The 17,409-nt window shown below is 34.1% G+C and overlaps 1 protein-coding gene across 10 annotated transcripts in view; it reads left to right on the top strand.

Moving 5' to 3' along the window:
• The window catches only part of EHBP1 (EH domain binding protein 1), a 491,141-nt gene that overhangs the window by 297,316 nt on the left and 176,416 nt on the right, over positions 1-17,409 (top strand). For 9 of the 10 annotated variants that reach the window (XM_060026512.1, XM_060026505.1, XM_060026507.1 and 6 more), the window contains 2 exons: positions 5,513-5,635; positions 10,034-10,274. In XM_060026512.1, coding sequence (XP_059882495.1) covers positions 5,513-5,635; positions 10,034-10,274 — 364 coding nt within the window. Of the gene's footprint in view, positions 1-4,757; positions 4,863-5,512; positions 5,636-10,033; positions 10,275-17,409 lie in introns of all 10 variants that reach the window. The other variant, XM_060026515.1, reaches the window with a different exon arrangement.

Here is a 17,409-nt window from a genome sequence, read left to right as displayed (position 1 = left end):
ACATGTAAGTGAAGAAGCCATTTTGGACATCCAGCCCAGTTCGAGCTTTGGATGACTTTGTCTCAAGCCACCATCTAACTGCAGTAAACTACTCAGCTGAGTGCATTAACCCGTAGAACTGTGAGAGGTAATCATTTGTTTTTAGCCACCAAATTTTAGGTTGGTAGCTTAAACTATAACATTTCTAGAGATAAATGAAATATATTGTAGATAGATACATATATATGCATAGATATGTAGACAGACATAAGATAAACACATAGGTTAAAAACACACAATTGCTAAAATTTAAATATAAGGTATATGTCTTTCTGCCTTTATAAAAATTACAGCAAGTGTTATGACTTTCATTCAGTTCATTCATTCATTTACAATATGACCTGCTAAAGGGATTGAAAATCACATTATTAAACCTGTTAGTTATATCCATAAATCAAATATTTATGGGCTCAAGCCCGTGAGAAAAGTGACATCTTTGGGAACTTGATCTCTATTAAGAAGTTGCAGTGTTACTATCTTAGACCATCTTAAAATGAGATATACCTGTAGTGAATCTTATTATACTTTGGAGAGAAGAATGAGGATGCTGCAAGATTTGCAGCTATGTTCTAGCTCTAGGCAGACCCTCCCACACCCTGCCCTTTTAACTCCACTACAGACTTTCTTAAAAGAAAAACCCACGTACTCTTTGTGACACCACTTTCATCCCCCTGTTTTAGTTCAGTGTGATAATCTCTGGTGGTCAATTTCTATCTTCTTTTGCCTTCCTCATGTAAAGAAGAGTCTCAAATTACTTGACCCTGTGCTTCAATTGCCTGCCCCTAATTTAGTTTTCCTTCTTATTCTCACCAGTATGAAGCAAGTCCAGATTGACACACTGTTACGATGACTAAATGCTACACTACCGGTTTATTGCTCAGTTTGAGTAGTGCTAGGGTAGAAATTATTTTGTGCTATTACATAGCATTATTAGCATTTTCCGAAGTGTAAATTTTTGGTGAAGCAAGGCTTTAATTAGTCAGAAGTATTATATAAATATGTTGGGCCAGGGAATTTTTTTGGTCAGGGTGGTGTATTACTGGGAAAGCATCCCACTTAAAAAAATTCTGGGAATAAATTTGTGTTGTAAATCTTCTTTTAAATTTTTAATTTTTGTTTTTGTGATTATACATGTAAAACACATTGGCTGCAGGAAATTTGGAAGTAACAGAAAAGTACTTTTTTAAAAGGAGAAATACATAACAAAATTATGTATTTTAAGCTGTGCACCCACATATGCAAATGCCAATTGAATTATTTTCGTAAGTTTCACAGGCACCTGTAGCTTGGTATGGCCAAACTGAGTAGCCCCCACTGCAGTGCTAGAACTAATGTCCACACAGTCACCCAAGACACAAACTTGGCATGTATCCTAGATTCCTCTCCTCATCCCCCATGTCAAATTAACCATCAAAGCTTTCTTCTTAATCTACTCTTTAATTAGCAAATATTTACTAAGTGCGTCCCTTCATGGAGCAGTAATGCTAAACTACTCATCTTTTTGCTTCCTATCCTGTTTTTTCCAAGTGCAGCTACCATGTTGCTCCTGGAATGATGTTTCTAAACTATACATTTGATCTTACAATGGATTCCCAGAGCTTTCAGAGTGAAGTTCACATTCTTTATTTTGGTCACTATAACCTTCATGATAGGACATTTGCCAACCACATCTCATTCCATTCCCCATCCCTGGTATCTTAAACCCCCAAACAACTTGCCGTTCCTCAAGTATATCATGTTCTCATTCGGCTCCCTTTCATCGTTGTGAAATGCCCTCCAGTTTCTCCTTTATTTTAATAATAATAATGATGTCTATTTGTCTTATTTTCACTCAATAAATCCTCCTTGAATAAATCCAGGAGGGCTTCCTGACCTCAGACTGAGTTGTATGCCTCTCTTCTAGTTTCACATACCCTATAATACATATCTCAGTCATAATAAATATCATATTTATCATACACTGTATATTGCTTTACTTGTCTGTCCCCAAAAAGTATAATAGGTACTTGAGAAATGTTTCTTATATAGGTAAATGGTATTTCTTTGGAGATCGCTTCTTTTTATGGTTTGGATGGAGATTTATTTGCATACCAAATAAGAGGAGCATTACCTTTTCACTTTGTTAATATGAATGAAAGTTCTAGGAGCAGATATTCTAGGTGTTAAGTAAGGATTTATTTAAGCTATAAATAAATAGGGAAAGCTAGGATAGGAAGGACAACTTGTCATCAGTGAGAAGAATGGAAATAAGAAATTACTTTGGGTTAATTAATGAAGAAATGGTCATTAGTGGGTTTATTTGTTTATTTTTTTATCAGTGGTTTTAGGTATCACCAGAAGCATGGTGAGGGGAAGGAAATACTCTAAACATTCAGAAAAATTACAGTGTAAATAATTTAGTCATGTAATTCAGTCATCTTGATAGTATTTAAATAAATGCCCACATTGTACCTGAAAGTTTATAATGGAACAATAATAATGTTTTGAAAGTAAGAACCAAGTTTAATATTTCTTCAGTATTCCCTCTATTGCTCATTATATAAGGTGCTTAAATAAATTATTTCTAGGGGGCTTCCCTGGTGGCACAGTGGTTGAGAGTCCGCCTGCCGATGCAGGGGGACACGGGTTCGTGCCCCGGTCCAGGAAGATCCCACATGCCGCGGAGCGGCTGGGCCCGTGAGCCATGGCCGCTGAGCCTGCGCGTCCAGAGCCTGTTGCTCCGCAACGGGAGAGGCCACAACAGTGAGAGGCCCGCGTACTGCAAAAATAATAATAATAATAATAATTAAATAAATAAATAATTTCTACTCTCATTGAGGTTACATCTAAGAATATTAAATAACTAAAATGTGTAAAGAGAACTACAAATCTTTGAACATTATTTTAAAATATTTTAGCCTCATAATTACACATCTGGGAATACAGTGCAAATAAATGATACTAATATACATGATAAAATGTGAATATTAATAATAATACCTCAGGATGTTTATGAGAATTAACATATGCAGAGCACTTTCCACTGCTTAATAAATGTTAACTGTTATTAATATTTCTTTTTTCATATTTTTGAAGTTAAAAATAAACCATCTGCAAATTTAAAAATATACAAAACTAGTAATGAATTTAAAAAATCAGTCATGCATTGGTAATCACATAGGATAGATTCTCTCCATTATACTTCCCTGAAAATTACAAAGTTACAGTGACTACTAGTCAGGAGTAAAAGATCTAATTCAAGAATAAACTCTGCCTACTGAGGAATTTGCTAGGTTAGTTTGAGTCAGAAGGGGATTTAAACTATTGGCAGGATAAAATGGAAGAAGATACTTTATAAAGGTTGACTAACTCTTATTATTCACATTCAGATTAAGAGTTCAGTTGGTATTGTGTTTACTCTTTATTTTCTATGATGTACTTTGACTATCTCAAGCATTTTTATTCATGCAAAATATATTTCTCATTCAGACAAGGGAAATGAATGTCAGTTTTTCATATGTATTTGGCTCAAAGATCTATACGACAATACACATTTCTGACCACCTAATATTCTAGTAGTCATTTATTGTCTGTTTCTGTATTAATTTCTATCTTTATCAATGGTAAATTCCATGAGGACAATACTATGTTTTTTTCATCCTTATGTTCCAAGCATGGTATTTGGCACAGGGTGATAAACAAGTATTTGTTCAACAACAAATGAATGGATGAAGGCAATCTTATTACAACTGTGTATTTTATTATTTGGTTCACATAAAATTTAGAATGTGTACTTAGATTTACAGTGTTAAAAAACAGCATTTTAATGCTGAATTCACAACTATTGTCTATTTCTAACCATTTTCTTTATTTCCCACTGAATGATCTGGATCTATTTGGTTTGTCCTAATGCCTAAGTTATTCCCAGGTTTTAAGTTTGGAAACGGCGAGGATTAACTAGAATACTCTAGTAGGTTCTTATTATTTTATTCCAAGCTAATTTTCACCCAGTAAATCATAATATCACATATTCGGAGTTGTCCACAATATGACTTATTTTTTAAAATTCTGTTTATGCACAAAATGAATTTTTATTTTAAGGTTTTTCTACCTGTTCCTGTCTTTTTTATTCTCTTACTGGCTAAATTATAAGATATCCTAAAGCAAACACTCAAGAGTTCCCTTAAAAGAACAAATTCCCTAGAAAGCAGGAGTGGAAAATAGCTATTGCCTGCTTTTCTCATTTTGTGCTGATTTTTAAAATTCTAGAATATGAACAAGTGTTATTATGTTCATGTTTCATGTAGATATATTCTTAAAATTTATAGTTTAAATTTAGAATATTACAAAACAAATAGCACATATTTTCTATTGTATTAGATGATATTTCTTATTGTTTTTAATGCATGCATTCAAAGCCCTATTTTACAAATGCAGAATGTGAAAGCCAATGTCAACTTCTCAGGTTATTATCTTTGTTTTGTGTTTGTTAACATAGTTGTTATAGTACTAATATAAATTTTAATTTTTAAAATGTTTTCTATTTTAAAATATAAGTACAGCATAACCTTCAGTTAAATACATCTGTTATAGTTCATCAAAAATAACATCCTCTGAATGTATTCTCTTGATTAACCAAACATCCCCTCTCTTTGTCTTTTTGAGTAACAGCATGCTTCTGTGGCTCTTTAATTAAATGACCTTACCTTACATTTGTCTCGACTGGCTTCTGTTTACAGAAATTGTAAACCAATTGAATGCTCTGAGCAGCTTAGATGAAGATCAAGATGACTGCATAAAGCAAGCAAATATGCCTTCAGCTAAATCAGCCAGTTCCTCTGAAGGTCTAAGAGCTTTCTTCCTTTCTTTCTGCTTCTGATTGCTTGAATTTACTGTGACCTGCTACCTCTTGACTTCTGTCTGTACTTAGCTCTCAGTTTTGTCTTTGTGCTTTTCCTTTAATAAATTTTCTTTGGTAATTTGTAGTGCACCAACAGGCAACAACATAACAACTTATCATCTTTAGCAAAGCCTGTATCAGGATCCTTGATAGGCAGTGATTTTAAAACATCTTATAATAACTGGTCGTATAACATGACAGAATTTCTTTAGTTAGCTTATATATTGTAACAACATTGTTTTAGAAATATTTGCTTATATTAAATCAATTTGAATTATTCATATTTAGAAGTGAAGGATGTTTTTTTCTCAAAATCTATGTTAGTACTTTTTTATTGGATCAAATTAGATTGAGCTAAAAGTTTCTCTAGTTCATTATCTGATATTTTCCAATTCATGTGTTTGTTTTCTTTTATTTGAATATGTTGGTATGCTACAAAATACTTGAATGGCATTCTGTCATTGGTAAAATGCTATATCTTATTATTTGCAGGTATTATTAGTATGAATTTTTACAATTTGAGATATTTCATGAATGAGTGATAATTATGCTTAACTGTAACCACAGTGAACTGACACGTATGTTTGTTTTCAGAGCTTATCAACAAACTTAACTTTTTGGATGAAGCAGAAAAGGACTTGGCCACTGTGAATTTCAATCCATTTGGTGATCCTGATGTAGCAGAATTAAATCCATTTGGAGATCCTGACTCAGAAGGTAGCAAGTTTTTTTCTTTACTTTTAAAGTCTTTGTGTATTGTTAAGTTCTCTTGAACTGTAAAGGCAGGAAGAGATTTTGTTTTTAAAGACTTGTACATTTTGTTTATAATGACAATATTATTTGTTCAATACCAATTGCAGTTGATCAGCAATTCTGGGTAGCTTCCATTGAATTGTTTTTAAAGAAAAAGAGAAGGCTTACATAGACATTTACTTGGGGCTTATATTTTAATTCTTTGTTAGTTTGGTCAAATAGTAAAGCTCTAATGTTAGAGATAACAGTATTTTATCTAGCTGGCATGCAGTAAAGTCTCATTAGTTTGGCCTACCAAGTAAGGTCAGGTTGTGGGACATACCCATATTAAGGTGGTGGAGGTAGCCTTTTCTCTATATACAGCTTCTTGGCCCTCACACCTCAGTGTGATGAGCCCCTCCACTCCCAACTGCCTGTCTCTGGCTGAGAATTACTCTTAGTAACGAAAGTAAATTGTGCACGTGAATGTCACAGAACAGAAAGAAGATTGAGGACCACTCCTGTCATATATACAACATGTAAGAAATAAAACCATGTATTTTTTTTGTGAGTCATTTTTCTTATCAAGTAGTTTCAAACTATTAAAGCTTAGAAAAGAGCTGTTGAAGAAGACCTCTGTTTAATTAAACTCTGTTTGCTCAAAGTAAATGCAAGAATGATTAACCCCTGTTTACATCTTTTAGACTGCTCTTACGAAATCTTCATGAGCTTTAAAGAATTTTGCTACTGCCTGTCATGGTGAAAAGTGAGGTTTCAACTTAAGGATTCACTCTATTTGTGCAATATCATTTCATAATCCACTTCTGAAAGTAATGGAAGGAGAAGAACTTCCATTACTTTCTCCCTTCTTACCAAATTCTAAATTATTAAGTTTACATTAATGAGATTTTATTTTGTTTGTGAGCTACATTTTATTTTTTTTTAATTATTTTATTTATTTATTTTTGGCTGCATTGGGTCTTCGTTGCTGTGCGTGGGCTTTCTCTAGTTGCAGCGAGCAGGGGTTACTCTTGTTGCAGTGCATGGGCTTCTCATTTCGGTGGCTTCTCTTGTTGCGGAGCATGGGCTATAGGCGCGCGGGCTCAGTAGTTGTGGTGCACAGGCTCAGTAGTTGTGGTGCGTGGGCTTAGTTGCTCTGCAGCATGTGGGATCTTCCTGGACCAGGGGTCGAACCCATGTCCCCTGCATTGGCAGGCAGATTCTTAACCACTGCTCCACCAGGGAAGCCCGGTGACTTATTTTATTTTAACATATTTTAAATCTTAACAGTTACAGTACATTTTAGAAGTAATCTGGTTCAGCTGCCTCTTTTCATAGATTAAGGAGCTGAGGCCCAGAGGAATTAAGTGATTTGAAGAAGAACTTTAGGTAAATGGAGGTGGAGTTGGAGCTAAGGTTGCTAATCAAGTGTCTTCTTTTGACCACAAAGCTTCTCAATTGCATACTAAATACATCTGAGTACACTGAGTTAAAAAAAAATTACCAAAATATTTTGAGATATGAGTATTTGAGCTTTTCATTTCAAAATCAAATTAGTAATTTTTAAAAATATATGTGTATCTTTTCTGAGCTATAGAAAGGAGTAGCAGATAACATAAATATTGTATTTCTATTTTGGAGAGGTTAAGCAAGGTTAGGCAACCTGATTGAGAAACTTTAATCATGCCTATAGAGCTAAGAAAAAACTTGACAACCAGTATTCTCTTTAAATATATAGTTCTTGGAGACTTTAGAATAAGTATTTTCTATTAGAAGAACACTCATTTTTCTAGAAATAATTTATTAATTTTTATTGATTAAAAACATGCATCCTCAAGTAACAAAAGTAGTTAAGAAAGAAAAAAATGTGTTACAGTTGTTTAGATGGTTTTTGTTTTTGTTTGCTTTTACAATTTCAGTTCTCCTCTTAGTTAGATTCATGACATTCTGTGCTTCAGTGACCCGTTTAGAAAGTTACTAAATGTATTTGTTAGCTTTTATATGAAATAGTCTCATCTTAAACTCTCCTTTGTTGCTATTCTGTCATCTTCAAATCTTGCTCTATAGTTTGAATACTTTCTTGCTTTTGGTTTTGTAACTGATGAAATTGCTTGGATCAATTTTTGTAATCCTCTACCTGAAAGTAAAAATAAAAATCTTATTTCCATTGACAGGTTTTATCAATTTCTTAAGCATTTGAGACTTGGTATTTGTTAATAAAAAAATTGAATAGGTAAAAACTCTGTAGTCTCTTCTCCTACAGAGAAAAGATAATGCTTCATTTAGATTATTATAAAGATTATAGTGGTGTTTAAGTGTTATCCTGGTCTGACAAAAGATACAGTTACTGAGTCTCTTCTCTAGCATAGGCTGTATTTAAATTCATTTCAGTGTTGATTTATTATGATGTTATGAATTCTCTTTCATACTTTATAATTGCGTCACCATGGTGTACAGAATTTCAATTCAGAGTTATTTTGTTTTATTTATTTTTTCAATATAAAGACAACATAAGTTTTCTGGGCTAATGTCTAAAGTATAAGTAAAAGTAGTTTGATTCTAAAATATAAAAATCATAAATATATGTCACTCAAGAGATTTTTCTAATAATTGGATTAAACTGTTTGAAATGTCACTTATAAAACAGTTATTTTTCTTGAAGATTTTAAAACTGATTTTCTGCCTTCTTCTCCTAGAGTATTTTGTTAGAGTTGCTTGGCATAATTAAAATTACTTTTGAACTGTTCTGTGATTATTGGCTTTTTGAAACTTTTTTCCAATTTGGTTACATACTTATATTAGTAAAATACAAATTTTAAACAGTTTTATTATACATTCCAGTTTTTTTTGGTTGTTGTTGGTTTTTTTTTGGCCTCTCTACATGGCTTAGGGATCTTAGTTCCCTGACTAGGGATTGAACCCGGGCCCACAGCAGTGAAAGCACAGAGTCCTAACCGCTGGACCACCATGGAACTCTGCCTTGTTTTTGTTTCAAAATATTAATAAACATAAAAGTAAAAGAAAAAGGCTGGCACTAAGCACTCCATAAGTATTGTCGGAGGACATGACACTGTTGTAGTGCTTTTTGTGCTGTAAAGTCAGAGTTTTATTTTTAAGAGTTCCTTTGTTTTCAAATTGGAATTTGAAATTTCAATTAGAATTTAGTGGAACACATCTGTCTGCTTCTCAGTATGATTTTAATGTGGCTCTTTCAACTTCAGAATTCTTGTTATTCCTTTACGTTATTAAATAAGGTATTGATTGGGTATGAATTATGTTGAAAAGCCCATTAAAAGCTCTAAAGATTTAAGGACTTGTAGTGTACAGAAACCTGCTCTTTGAAGACTTTACAAAAGCAAATTCAGTGTAAATGGTGTATTTTTTATATATCCAGAATGAATTTTCAGATTCCTAAGTGGTCTCTGCTTGTGTAACTACCAAAGACTATTCCAAAATTTAATCCATTTTATGTTCTTTTAAAAACAGAAATTTAAATATCAGTTTGAGACGTCAAGCTAGTATAGTGAAATAAATTAAGCAATAATAGGATATTGTACCTCTAAGAAGGTTAAAATTTCCAAAATTGTTATACCATAATGCCAACATTAATAGAGATTCCAAGGGCATTAACAATTCAAAGATGCTATTTTGAAGAGCACTATTCCTGGAGAAGTAGACAAAGATCTTAGATATCACATCTTCTGGACTTAGCCCCTCTAAAACTTTTTTTTTTGACAATTTTATGTTTGGGTTTTTTTTTTAAACATCTTTATTGGAGTATAATTACTTTACAATGGTATGTTAGTTTCTGCTTTATAACAAAGTGGATCAGCTATACATATACATATATCCTCATATCTCCTCCCTCTTGCATCTCCCTCCCACCCTCCCTATCCCGCCCCTCTAGGTGGTCACAAAGCACCGAGCTGATCTCCCTGTGCTATGCAGCTGCTTCCCACTAGCTATCTATTTTACATTTGGTAGTATGTATAAGTCCATGCCACTCTCTCACTTCATCCCAGCTTACCCTTCCCCCTCCCTGTGTCCTCAAGTCCATTCTCTGTGTCTGCATCTTTATTTCTGTCCTGTCCTAGGTTCTTCAGAACCTTATTTTATTTTTTGTTTTTAGATTCCATATATATGTGTTAGCATATAGTATTTGTTTTTCTCTTTCTGACTTACTTCACTCTGTATGACAGATTCTAGGTCCATCCACCTCACTACAAATAACTCAATTTCATAAAACGTGTTATTGATCTGCACTCTTTCAACCCCATAGAGTTTATTAATTCAAGATTGAGTATTTTTGAGAACACTAAATATATAAGAAAATATCAGATAGTATTAATTTGATTTAATTCATCTTTTGCTATTGTTTTATAGAACAAATCACTGAAACAGTTTCACCTAAAAAACCAGAAGAATCCTTTTATAATAACAGCTATAATCCCTTTAAAGAGGTACAGACTCCACAGTATTTGAACCCATTTGATGAGCCAGAAGCCTTTGTAACTATAAAGGATTCTCCTCCCCAGTCTACAAAAAGAAAAAATATAAGACCGGTGGACATGAGCAAGTATCTCTATGCTGATAGTTCTAAAGCTGAAGAAGAGGAGTTGGATGAGTAAGTACACTTCATTTTGCTCTCATCATATTTTAACTAAAGAGATCTTTCTGTAATATACCTTTAGATGGGTAAAAAGAGGTCTGTCCCTATGTTAATATATAGTTTACATGTTAGTATCTATCTCATCCCCCATCCAAATTTTTACAGTCTTGACCCTCACTCTCCCACCCTCTTCCATATGATTACGTGTGCACCCTAAACTAACAAATGAAGGAAACACGTTCCTGGAATCTCTGGTTAGAATTCCAGTTGTGTCTTCCCACAGCAACCATGTTATAAATGGTACTTAGGTGTTTTTAATCGATTACTGAAGGCATTACACTTCAGTTATGTTATGGGTCTATTGTGGGAACCAAATAATCGTTTATGATATTGATTTGATGAGAAGATTTATTCAAATGCCAAACAATGAGATCATGACATTTATAAATTAGGAATTATCTGCATTTGAGCATTTGAGTCATTATTCTTACCCAAATGAGAGGTTTATTGACCACAAGCTTAGTATATTAATAGTCAGTGTGATTAGGGTTTCTGTTTTACTCAAATCTAGATTGGGGATAGGAGGAAGGTATGTTCACATTGTATTCTGGAGTTGCACATTGCAACCCATGTAGCCGCAGACTGTGGCCCTAAGTATGTTTAAAAAGCAACAGTAAAACTTCCAGCCATGCTGGAGTAGCATAGACTAGATACAGCTTTTGTCTTACACAAGTAAAAAACCGAATAAAATGTATGAAACAACAGTTTTCAAACATTGGACACAAATAGCACAGGATCCCTGAGAGAAAAGAAACGAAGAATGTGAGCCCTACATTTGTCCAAGCTTTATTTATGGGAGAGAATTTCCAACCGCAATTCAGGGAGAGAGAACCCAAACACCCCAGAATCTCCCTGCATTGAGGAGGCAGACTTTGGACTTTGGAGGTAGTGAGTGGCTAGAACTTGTGGGCAGAGTCTCAGAGAGGAACAGCCTACTCATAAAGAGTTTCAGAGATCTGTAGAAAGTTTCTCTTGAGTCTTTAGCTGAGTACTGATCAGAGTACGCATATGAGGAAGTTATTGAGGACAAACAATTAGACAGAACAATCCCTGGAGTTCACCCAGGATTAACAATAGTTTGGGTTTCCACCAGCCAGAGAGGAAAGACTTCCTAACACATGGGACATCAAGTTGAGTCCTCAGAAGGGTATTGTGCCAGTAGTGGGGGAACAGCCCGAGACTAAAGGCTGTTCTGGGCCTTCCCAGCAAAGATTAAAAGCAGAGCTCAAAAGAACCAAAATGGTTGCATGTAACTATCCCACACAAAGCCCCAAAATATTAAAAGGAATACCAAAAAATTAAGCATCCAAAACATAAAATTCACAATATCTGACAGCCAATCAGAAATTTATCAGGCATGTAAAGAAGCAGGAAGATCTGACTAATAATGAGGAGGAAACTCAGTCCTTAGATAGGAATGCAGAAATGGTACAGATGATGGAATTAATAGACAAGTGTGGTAATTTAACTATTATATAAATATACTCCAGATATTTAAGAAAGTCGAAGAAAGCATGAGCATGCAAGACAAAAAAAAAGTCCAAATTCAGTTTATAAAGATGAAATATACAGAATCTGATGAAAAATACACTGGATGGGATTAACGTTAGATACTGCAGAAGGAAGTATTAGTGACCCTAAAGACTTTGCAATAAAACTCCAGATTAAAACATAAAGCCGGGGGGGGGGGGGGGCTTCCCTGGTGATGCAGTGGTTGGGAATCTGCCTGCCAATGCAGGGGACACGGGTTTGAGCCCTGGTCTGGAAAGATCCCACGTGCCTCAGTGCAACTGAGCCCGTGTGCCACAGCTACTGAGCCTGCGCTCTAGAGCCCTCAAGCCACAACTACTGAGCCCACACGCCTAGAGCCATGCTCGCAACAGGAGAAGCCACCGCAATGAGAAGGCCACGCACCGCAACAAAGGATAGCCCCAGCTCGCTGCAACTAAAAGAAAGCCTGTGCGCAGCAACAAGGACCCAACACAGCCAAAAATAAATAAATAAATTTATTTTTTAAAAAAAGACATAAAGGGGAAAAAAATGAACAGAGGATCAGTGGGACAACTTCAAGCAATCTAAAGTAAGTGTAACTGGAATTCCAAAAGGAGAGGAAAGAAGATGACGGAACAGAAAAAATATTTGAGGAAATAATGGCTAAAAGTTTTAGCAGTTAACAAAATATATAAACCTACAGGTCTAAGAAGCTGAATGAACCCCGAAATGAACCACAAGAATGATGAAGAAAACTACTGCCAGGCTTCTCAACAAAAACAATTCAAGTCAGAAGATAGTGGGGTGGTATATAAGTACTGAAAGAAAAAAACATGCCAACACAAATTTTTATTTCCAGCCAAAAAAAAAAAAAAAGTCTAAGTAATGGACATTTCCAGACATGCACGAACTGAGATAATTCATAATTATCAGACTTGCTTTGCAAAAAATATTACAAAGAAGTCCTTCAGGCAGGAGAAAAATGACACTACTTGGAAATTTGGATCTGCACAAAGGAATGAAGAGCACAGGAAATGGCAAATAAATAGTATATATAAAATACATGTCTTATTTTTAAAAATCTCTTTAAAAGATAATTGACTTTAAAGTTTAAATAATAATATATTCTGGGTTTGGGAATGGGTAGAAGTAAAACATATGACAGTAGTCATACAAAAGCTGAGCGTGGGGAAATTGAAAAATACTATTTTAAACTTCTTATACATGTTATTTGAGGATATACAATATTATCTTTTTTTCACAGATGACATAATTATTTATGTAGAAAATCATAAGGAATCTCTAAAAAGTCTACTAGAACTAAAAAGTAAATTTAGCAAGGTGACAGGATACAAGATCAGTATACAAATTCAGATGTATTTCTCAATGGTAACAATTAACTATCAGAAATAGAAAACTCTAAAATACCATATACAAAAGCATCCAAAAAACAAACAGACCAAAACTCAAGCATAAATTTGAACAAAGATGTGCAAAATAAAATTTCTCATGGGTGGTGTAGGTGCTGAGTAATAGCCACACACCTAGAGTATTTGAATGTAAATGCAAACTTTAAATACAAGCATTCAGTCATTCCAAAATGCATGAATATTACACAACATACACACACCCTCCTCTCTCCTATTAACAAATTAAAGAGACATCCAGTGTTTGCTTAAACTTTTAAAATGCCTTAATAAAAACTAAAATCAGAATGACTAGGTGTTTCCTTTTGACCATTCTTTTTTCTACATGAAAGTCATAGCCTTTACAAAGTTTCCCATGAATAAAGAGCATTCTAAACTGCTCAATCATCTGAGGTTACCAGAGGTAGTCTATAAACACTCAGCTTTTTTGAAGGAACACATCCATAAATTCTAAAGATTGCTCATCAGCTAATGTCCAGGAAGAACTCTGTGTTACTTACTTGGTATTTCTCATCTTGTTCTCCAAAAGTTTGTAGGTCCAACTTAAGTAGCAGAAATCTCCCATAATTTGTTCTTAACTTCAGTAATAAACTTATGACCTTTCATCAAGTGAAAAGCCTATATGACTCATCTTCCATTACCAAACTCTTCCTGGATCCTCTAACATAAAACTCTCACAAATAAATAGTGCTGTGTTCTCTGATGTTCTAAAACAACCTTCAGAAACTCAGCATTATCCATCAGCCCCAAGGAGAAAGTGTACACCCTTCAGGGCTTTTAGCATGTGTCCTTTACACTTAGCAGCTGTATGGGTTGCTCAGTTTTCTCGTGTTTGGGGGTTAGTTCAGCCATTCTGGTTATGTAGCAAAAGTGAAAACTGATAGGGCAGTAATATTTTTCAAAACATTTATGAAGTGACTTTTGAGGTCCAGCGTGAAATCATTTCTAGTATGGTTGTGTGTCAGTTTCCCAAGGGAAATTGTCGTTGAAGTTTATTCAGGGAAGCTACACACTCATTTTAATACATTTGAATTGTGTTTTCAAAGAAAAATAAGTTTTCAAATTGAGAGGAAAAGAATACAGATTTTGTTCCACCCTTGCTTCACTATGTTTGTGAGTACTGTTTCTAATCAACTTTAATTTTTCTTTCTGTAATTCTTTTTCTTGGATTAATTATATTTTTAAACAATGAATAATGTCATTTAAAGTTATTCTGTCCAGTTTTCCACATAACATAACTGATGAGTTTTTAGTTCACAGTGAGTTAATGATATAACTAATTTATTACTCAAGTGTACAGTATAAGAATAAAAATAATTATTGTTTATTCAGAGTGATGTAAGAAGCCTTGAAACAGATTATTCAGATCATAGATGATAACAGAATGTGGAAGTTATGCTAATTCTTTAAATAACTTTTTTCTTACTGTTTAATTATTTTTTAATGTATTTATCAGAAATTATATAATTCTTCTCATTACAGAGAAGGGAGTACTGTTCATAATCACATATATGTACTATTCCTATTTACTCTTTTTAAAATAGCACTTTTTAAATTGAGATATACGTCACATAACATAAAATGCCACACTGTGAAGTGTACACTTCAGTGGTTTTTAGTTTGTTCACTGTGTCGTGCAACCATTATCACTCTCTAATTTCAGAACATTTTTGTCACCCCAAAAAGAAATCCCATATATATTAGTAGTTAGTTCCAATTAATCCTTTTCCCCATCTCCTGAAAACTCCTAATTTACCTTCTCTCTATATGGATTTGACTGTTTTGGATATTTCATATACATGGAAGTATATCCAGTTCACTCTTAGAGAGTAGGAAATTAAGTTTTAGTTAGAAATCTCTGATCTAGATGGAGGATCATTTAAAGCCCTTGTAAGTAGAGGCTTCTTGTCCTTATTATGATTTAGTACCTAACCAGTGGTGCCTAGAACACTGTTGTCTCACAGGTGGCTTGCAGGCCTGCAGAGATACTGATTCCCCTAGTATTCTTGGCGGTCAGGCATGGTCTGGGGCAGCTGGAGTCCTTGGTACCTTCAATTTCCAGCAGTTTCCTATGTTCACTCTAGCATAGCATACAAATTTCATTTTTACTACATGTCATACTGTAAAATGGATTGAGAAACACAGCTCTAATTGTTTCAAGAAAATGTCCATTTTGTTATGTTTCTAGTATTTATTATGAGCCTCAGGAACCAACTTTGGAAATTAGTTTATCTGAACTTTTCTACTTGCATTTACCTTCAATATATAAAGAATACCAATATTCAGGTGGTTAGAGGGAGGCAGAGAGACATGAAGAAAAAGGACGGTATCTAGATATCTTTGTTATACATGCTAGATAAGTTTTATAAAAGTTTCATGCAACTTAGTATTGTAAATTCAATTATATAAAGCATACTGAAAAAATTGCCTGTATAAGGAATTCTGTCATTTTTTTCTCTGTTAAGCACAGATCCTTCTGTAATAGAAATATCTATCCTCTAACACTTCTAAGTTTTTTTTAAAAACTAACCATACTTATATGACAAATTAATAATGAATATTGTAGCAGCTACCGTCTTACAAACTACTGTGGAAATTTGTTATAGAGAGGTGTAACCAGGAATAATTTTTTAAAATATCACCCAGATAGTTCACATGATTCAATTAATTCATTTAGATTGTAGTGGGTTTGTTCAGTCCTGAAACATTTAACATCAGTTAAGCAAATAGTAAGTTTTGAGGGGGAGAGGGGAGATTTTTTTCTTTTCTAAGTTTTAGAGTTAAAAAAATTTTTTTTAGCCCGTTTCTTTATTTTTACTTCCCTTTGAACTACTCTTAGAGTTTGAAAAATAACTCTGCAAGGCCTGAGCAGAGGTGACAGAGATTCTGAGGCTATATCCCCAGCTCAATGGGAAGAAGTCACAAGACACTAACTGTTGAAATGAGTACAGAGTAAGAGTGACATCACAAGTATGGTATATTTCCCCTCTCTGGTCTAGATACACTTGGTCCCCTGAGTCTTGTGAGAGCTGACTGACTTTAGGCAGAGATATAGATACTTCGTTATTGGTTCTAAATGAATCTGGTACTGTTACAGTTAAAAGAACGTGCATAACTGAACACAGAAGGCTATCACCAGTACAGACTTTATATAACTAAGTGGAGTTCCCTTGGTATAATTATTATGTTTGGGTGATCTGGTTCTTAGCTTTGCAGACTCAGAAATTCTCTTGTTACTATGCATAAAGATATTGGATTCTAAGGAACAGACTGGTGTTGGGAAAAAAAATGCAACAAACAAATAATAACCAGAATAAAAGTTTATTACTGTGTAACAGGAAGAATAATCATGATAAACACCAGATACTTGTGTTTACGGATAAGTAATGAGAAAAATATCTACTCATAAAGGGAGTTAACAAGGAAGATTTTCTGCCTGGGCTAGACTCAGGTAGAGAAAAAAGAAGACTTCCCTAAGAAGTTATAAGCATAGGCCTGCCTTCATGTGGATTTGACGCTATGCTGGCAGGATGATCTGGGAACCCCCAAGCCAAGAAAGTGAGAAACAAAGTGGCTCCTAAACTGCTTGGCAAATGCAAGCATGAAATACTCTGAACAGAGGGACTCCCAGCAACTACACAAGATTTCCTCAGATCAAGTCCTGAACTCACAATCTAGAATTACAAAATACACAAGGAAATAGTTTACTAAGAGAAAGAGTCAGGAGACAAAAGAAACACAAGGATTATAAATCCAAGGAATTCAAATGATAGATTTATCAGATAGAGACTATAAAGTAAATATGTGTAAATGATTAATGACTCAGATCTTTTGTACCTAAGGTATTATACACACAGCCATATGAAGAAATATGCTTATGAAATTAAAAATTCATGGAGAATTGAACATTAAATTAGACATAGATGAAAAGTGAAGAAGTTAACTGGATTATAGATGTGAAGGAATTATCCAGAATGTAGTACAGGAGAAATAAAAACTTGTAAAAATATGAAGGAGAGAGGTAATTCAACATATATTTAATATGATTTTCTAGAGAAGAGAATAGAGAAAATAAAGAAGAGGCTATCAAAGATATAATGGCTGATAATTTTTCAGAACTAGTGAAACACATGAATCTCCAGACACAGGAGATTCAAGGACTCTGGAACAGG

The sequence above is a fragment of the Delphinus delphis genome, chromosome 12 (assembly GCF_949987515.2).
Source record: "Delphinus delphis chromosome 12, mDelDel1.2, whole genome shotgun sequence".
Taxonomy (NCBI): Eukaryota; Metazoa; Chordata; class Mammalia; order Artiodactyla; family Delphinidae; genus Delphinus; species Delphinus delphis.
Note: the sequence above shows the minus strand (reverse complement) of the source record. Positions and strands in the feature narration are given on the sequence as shown.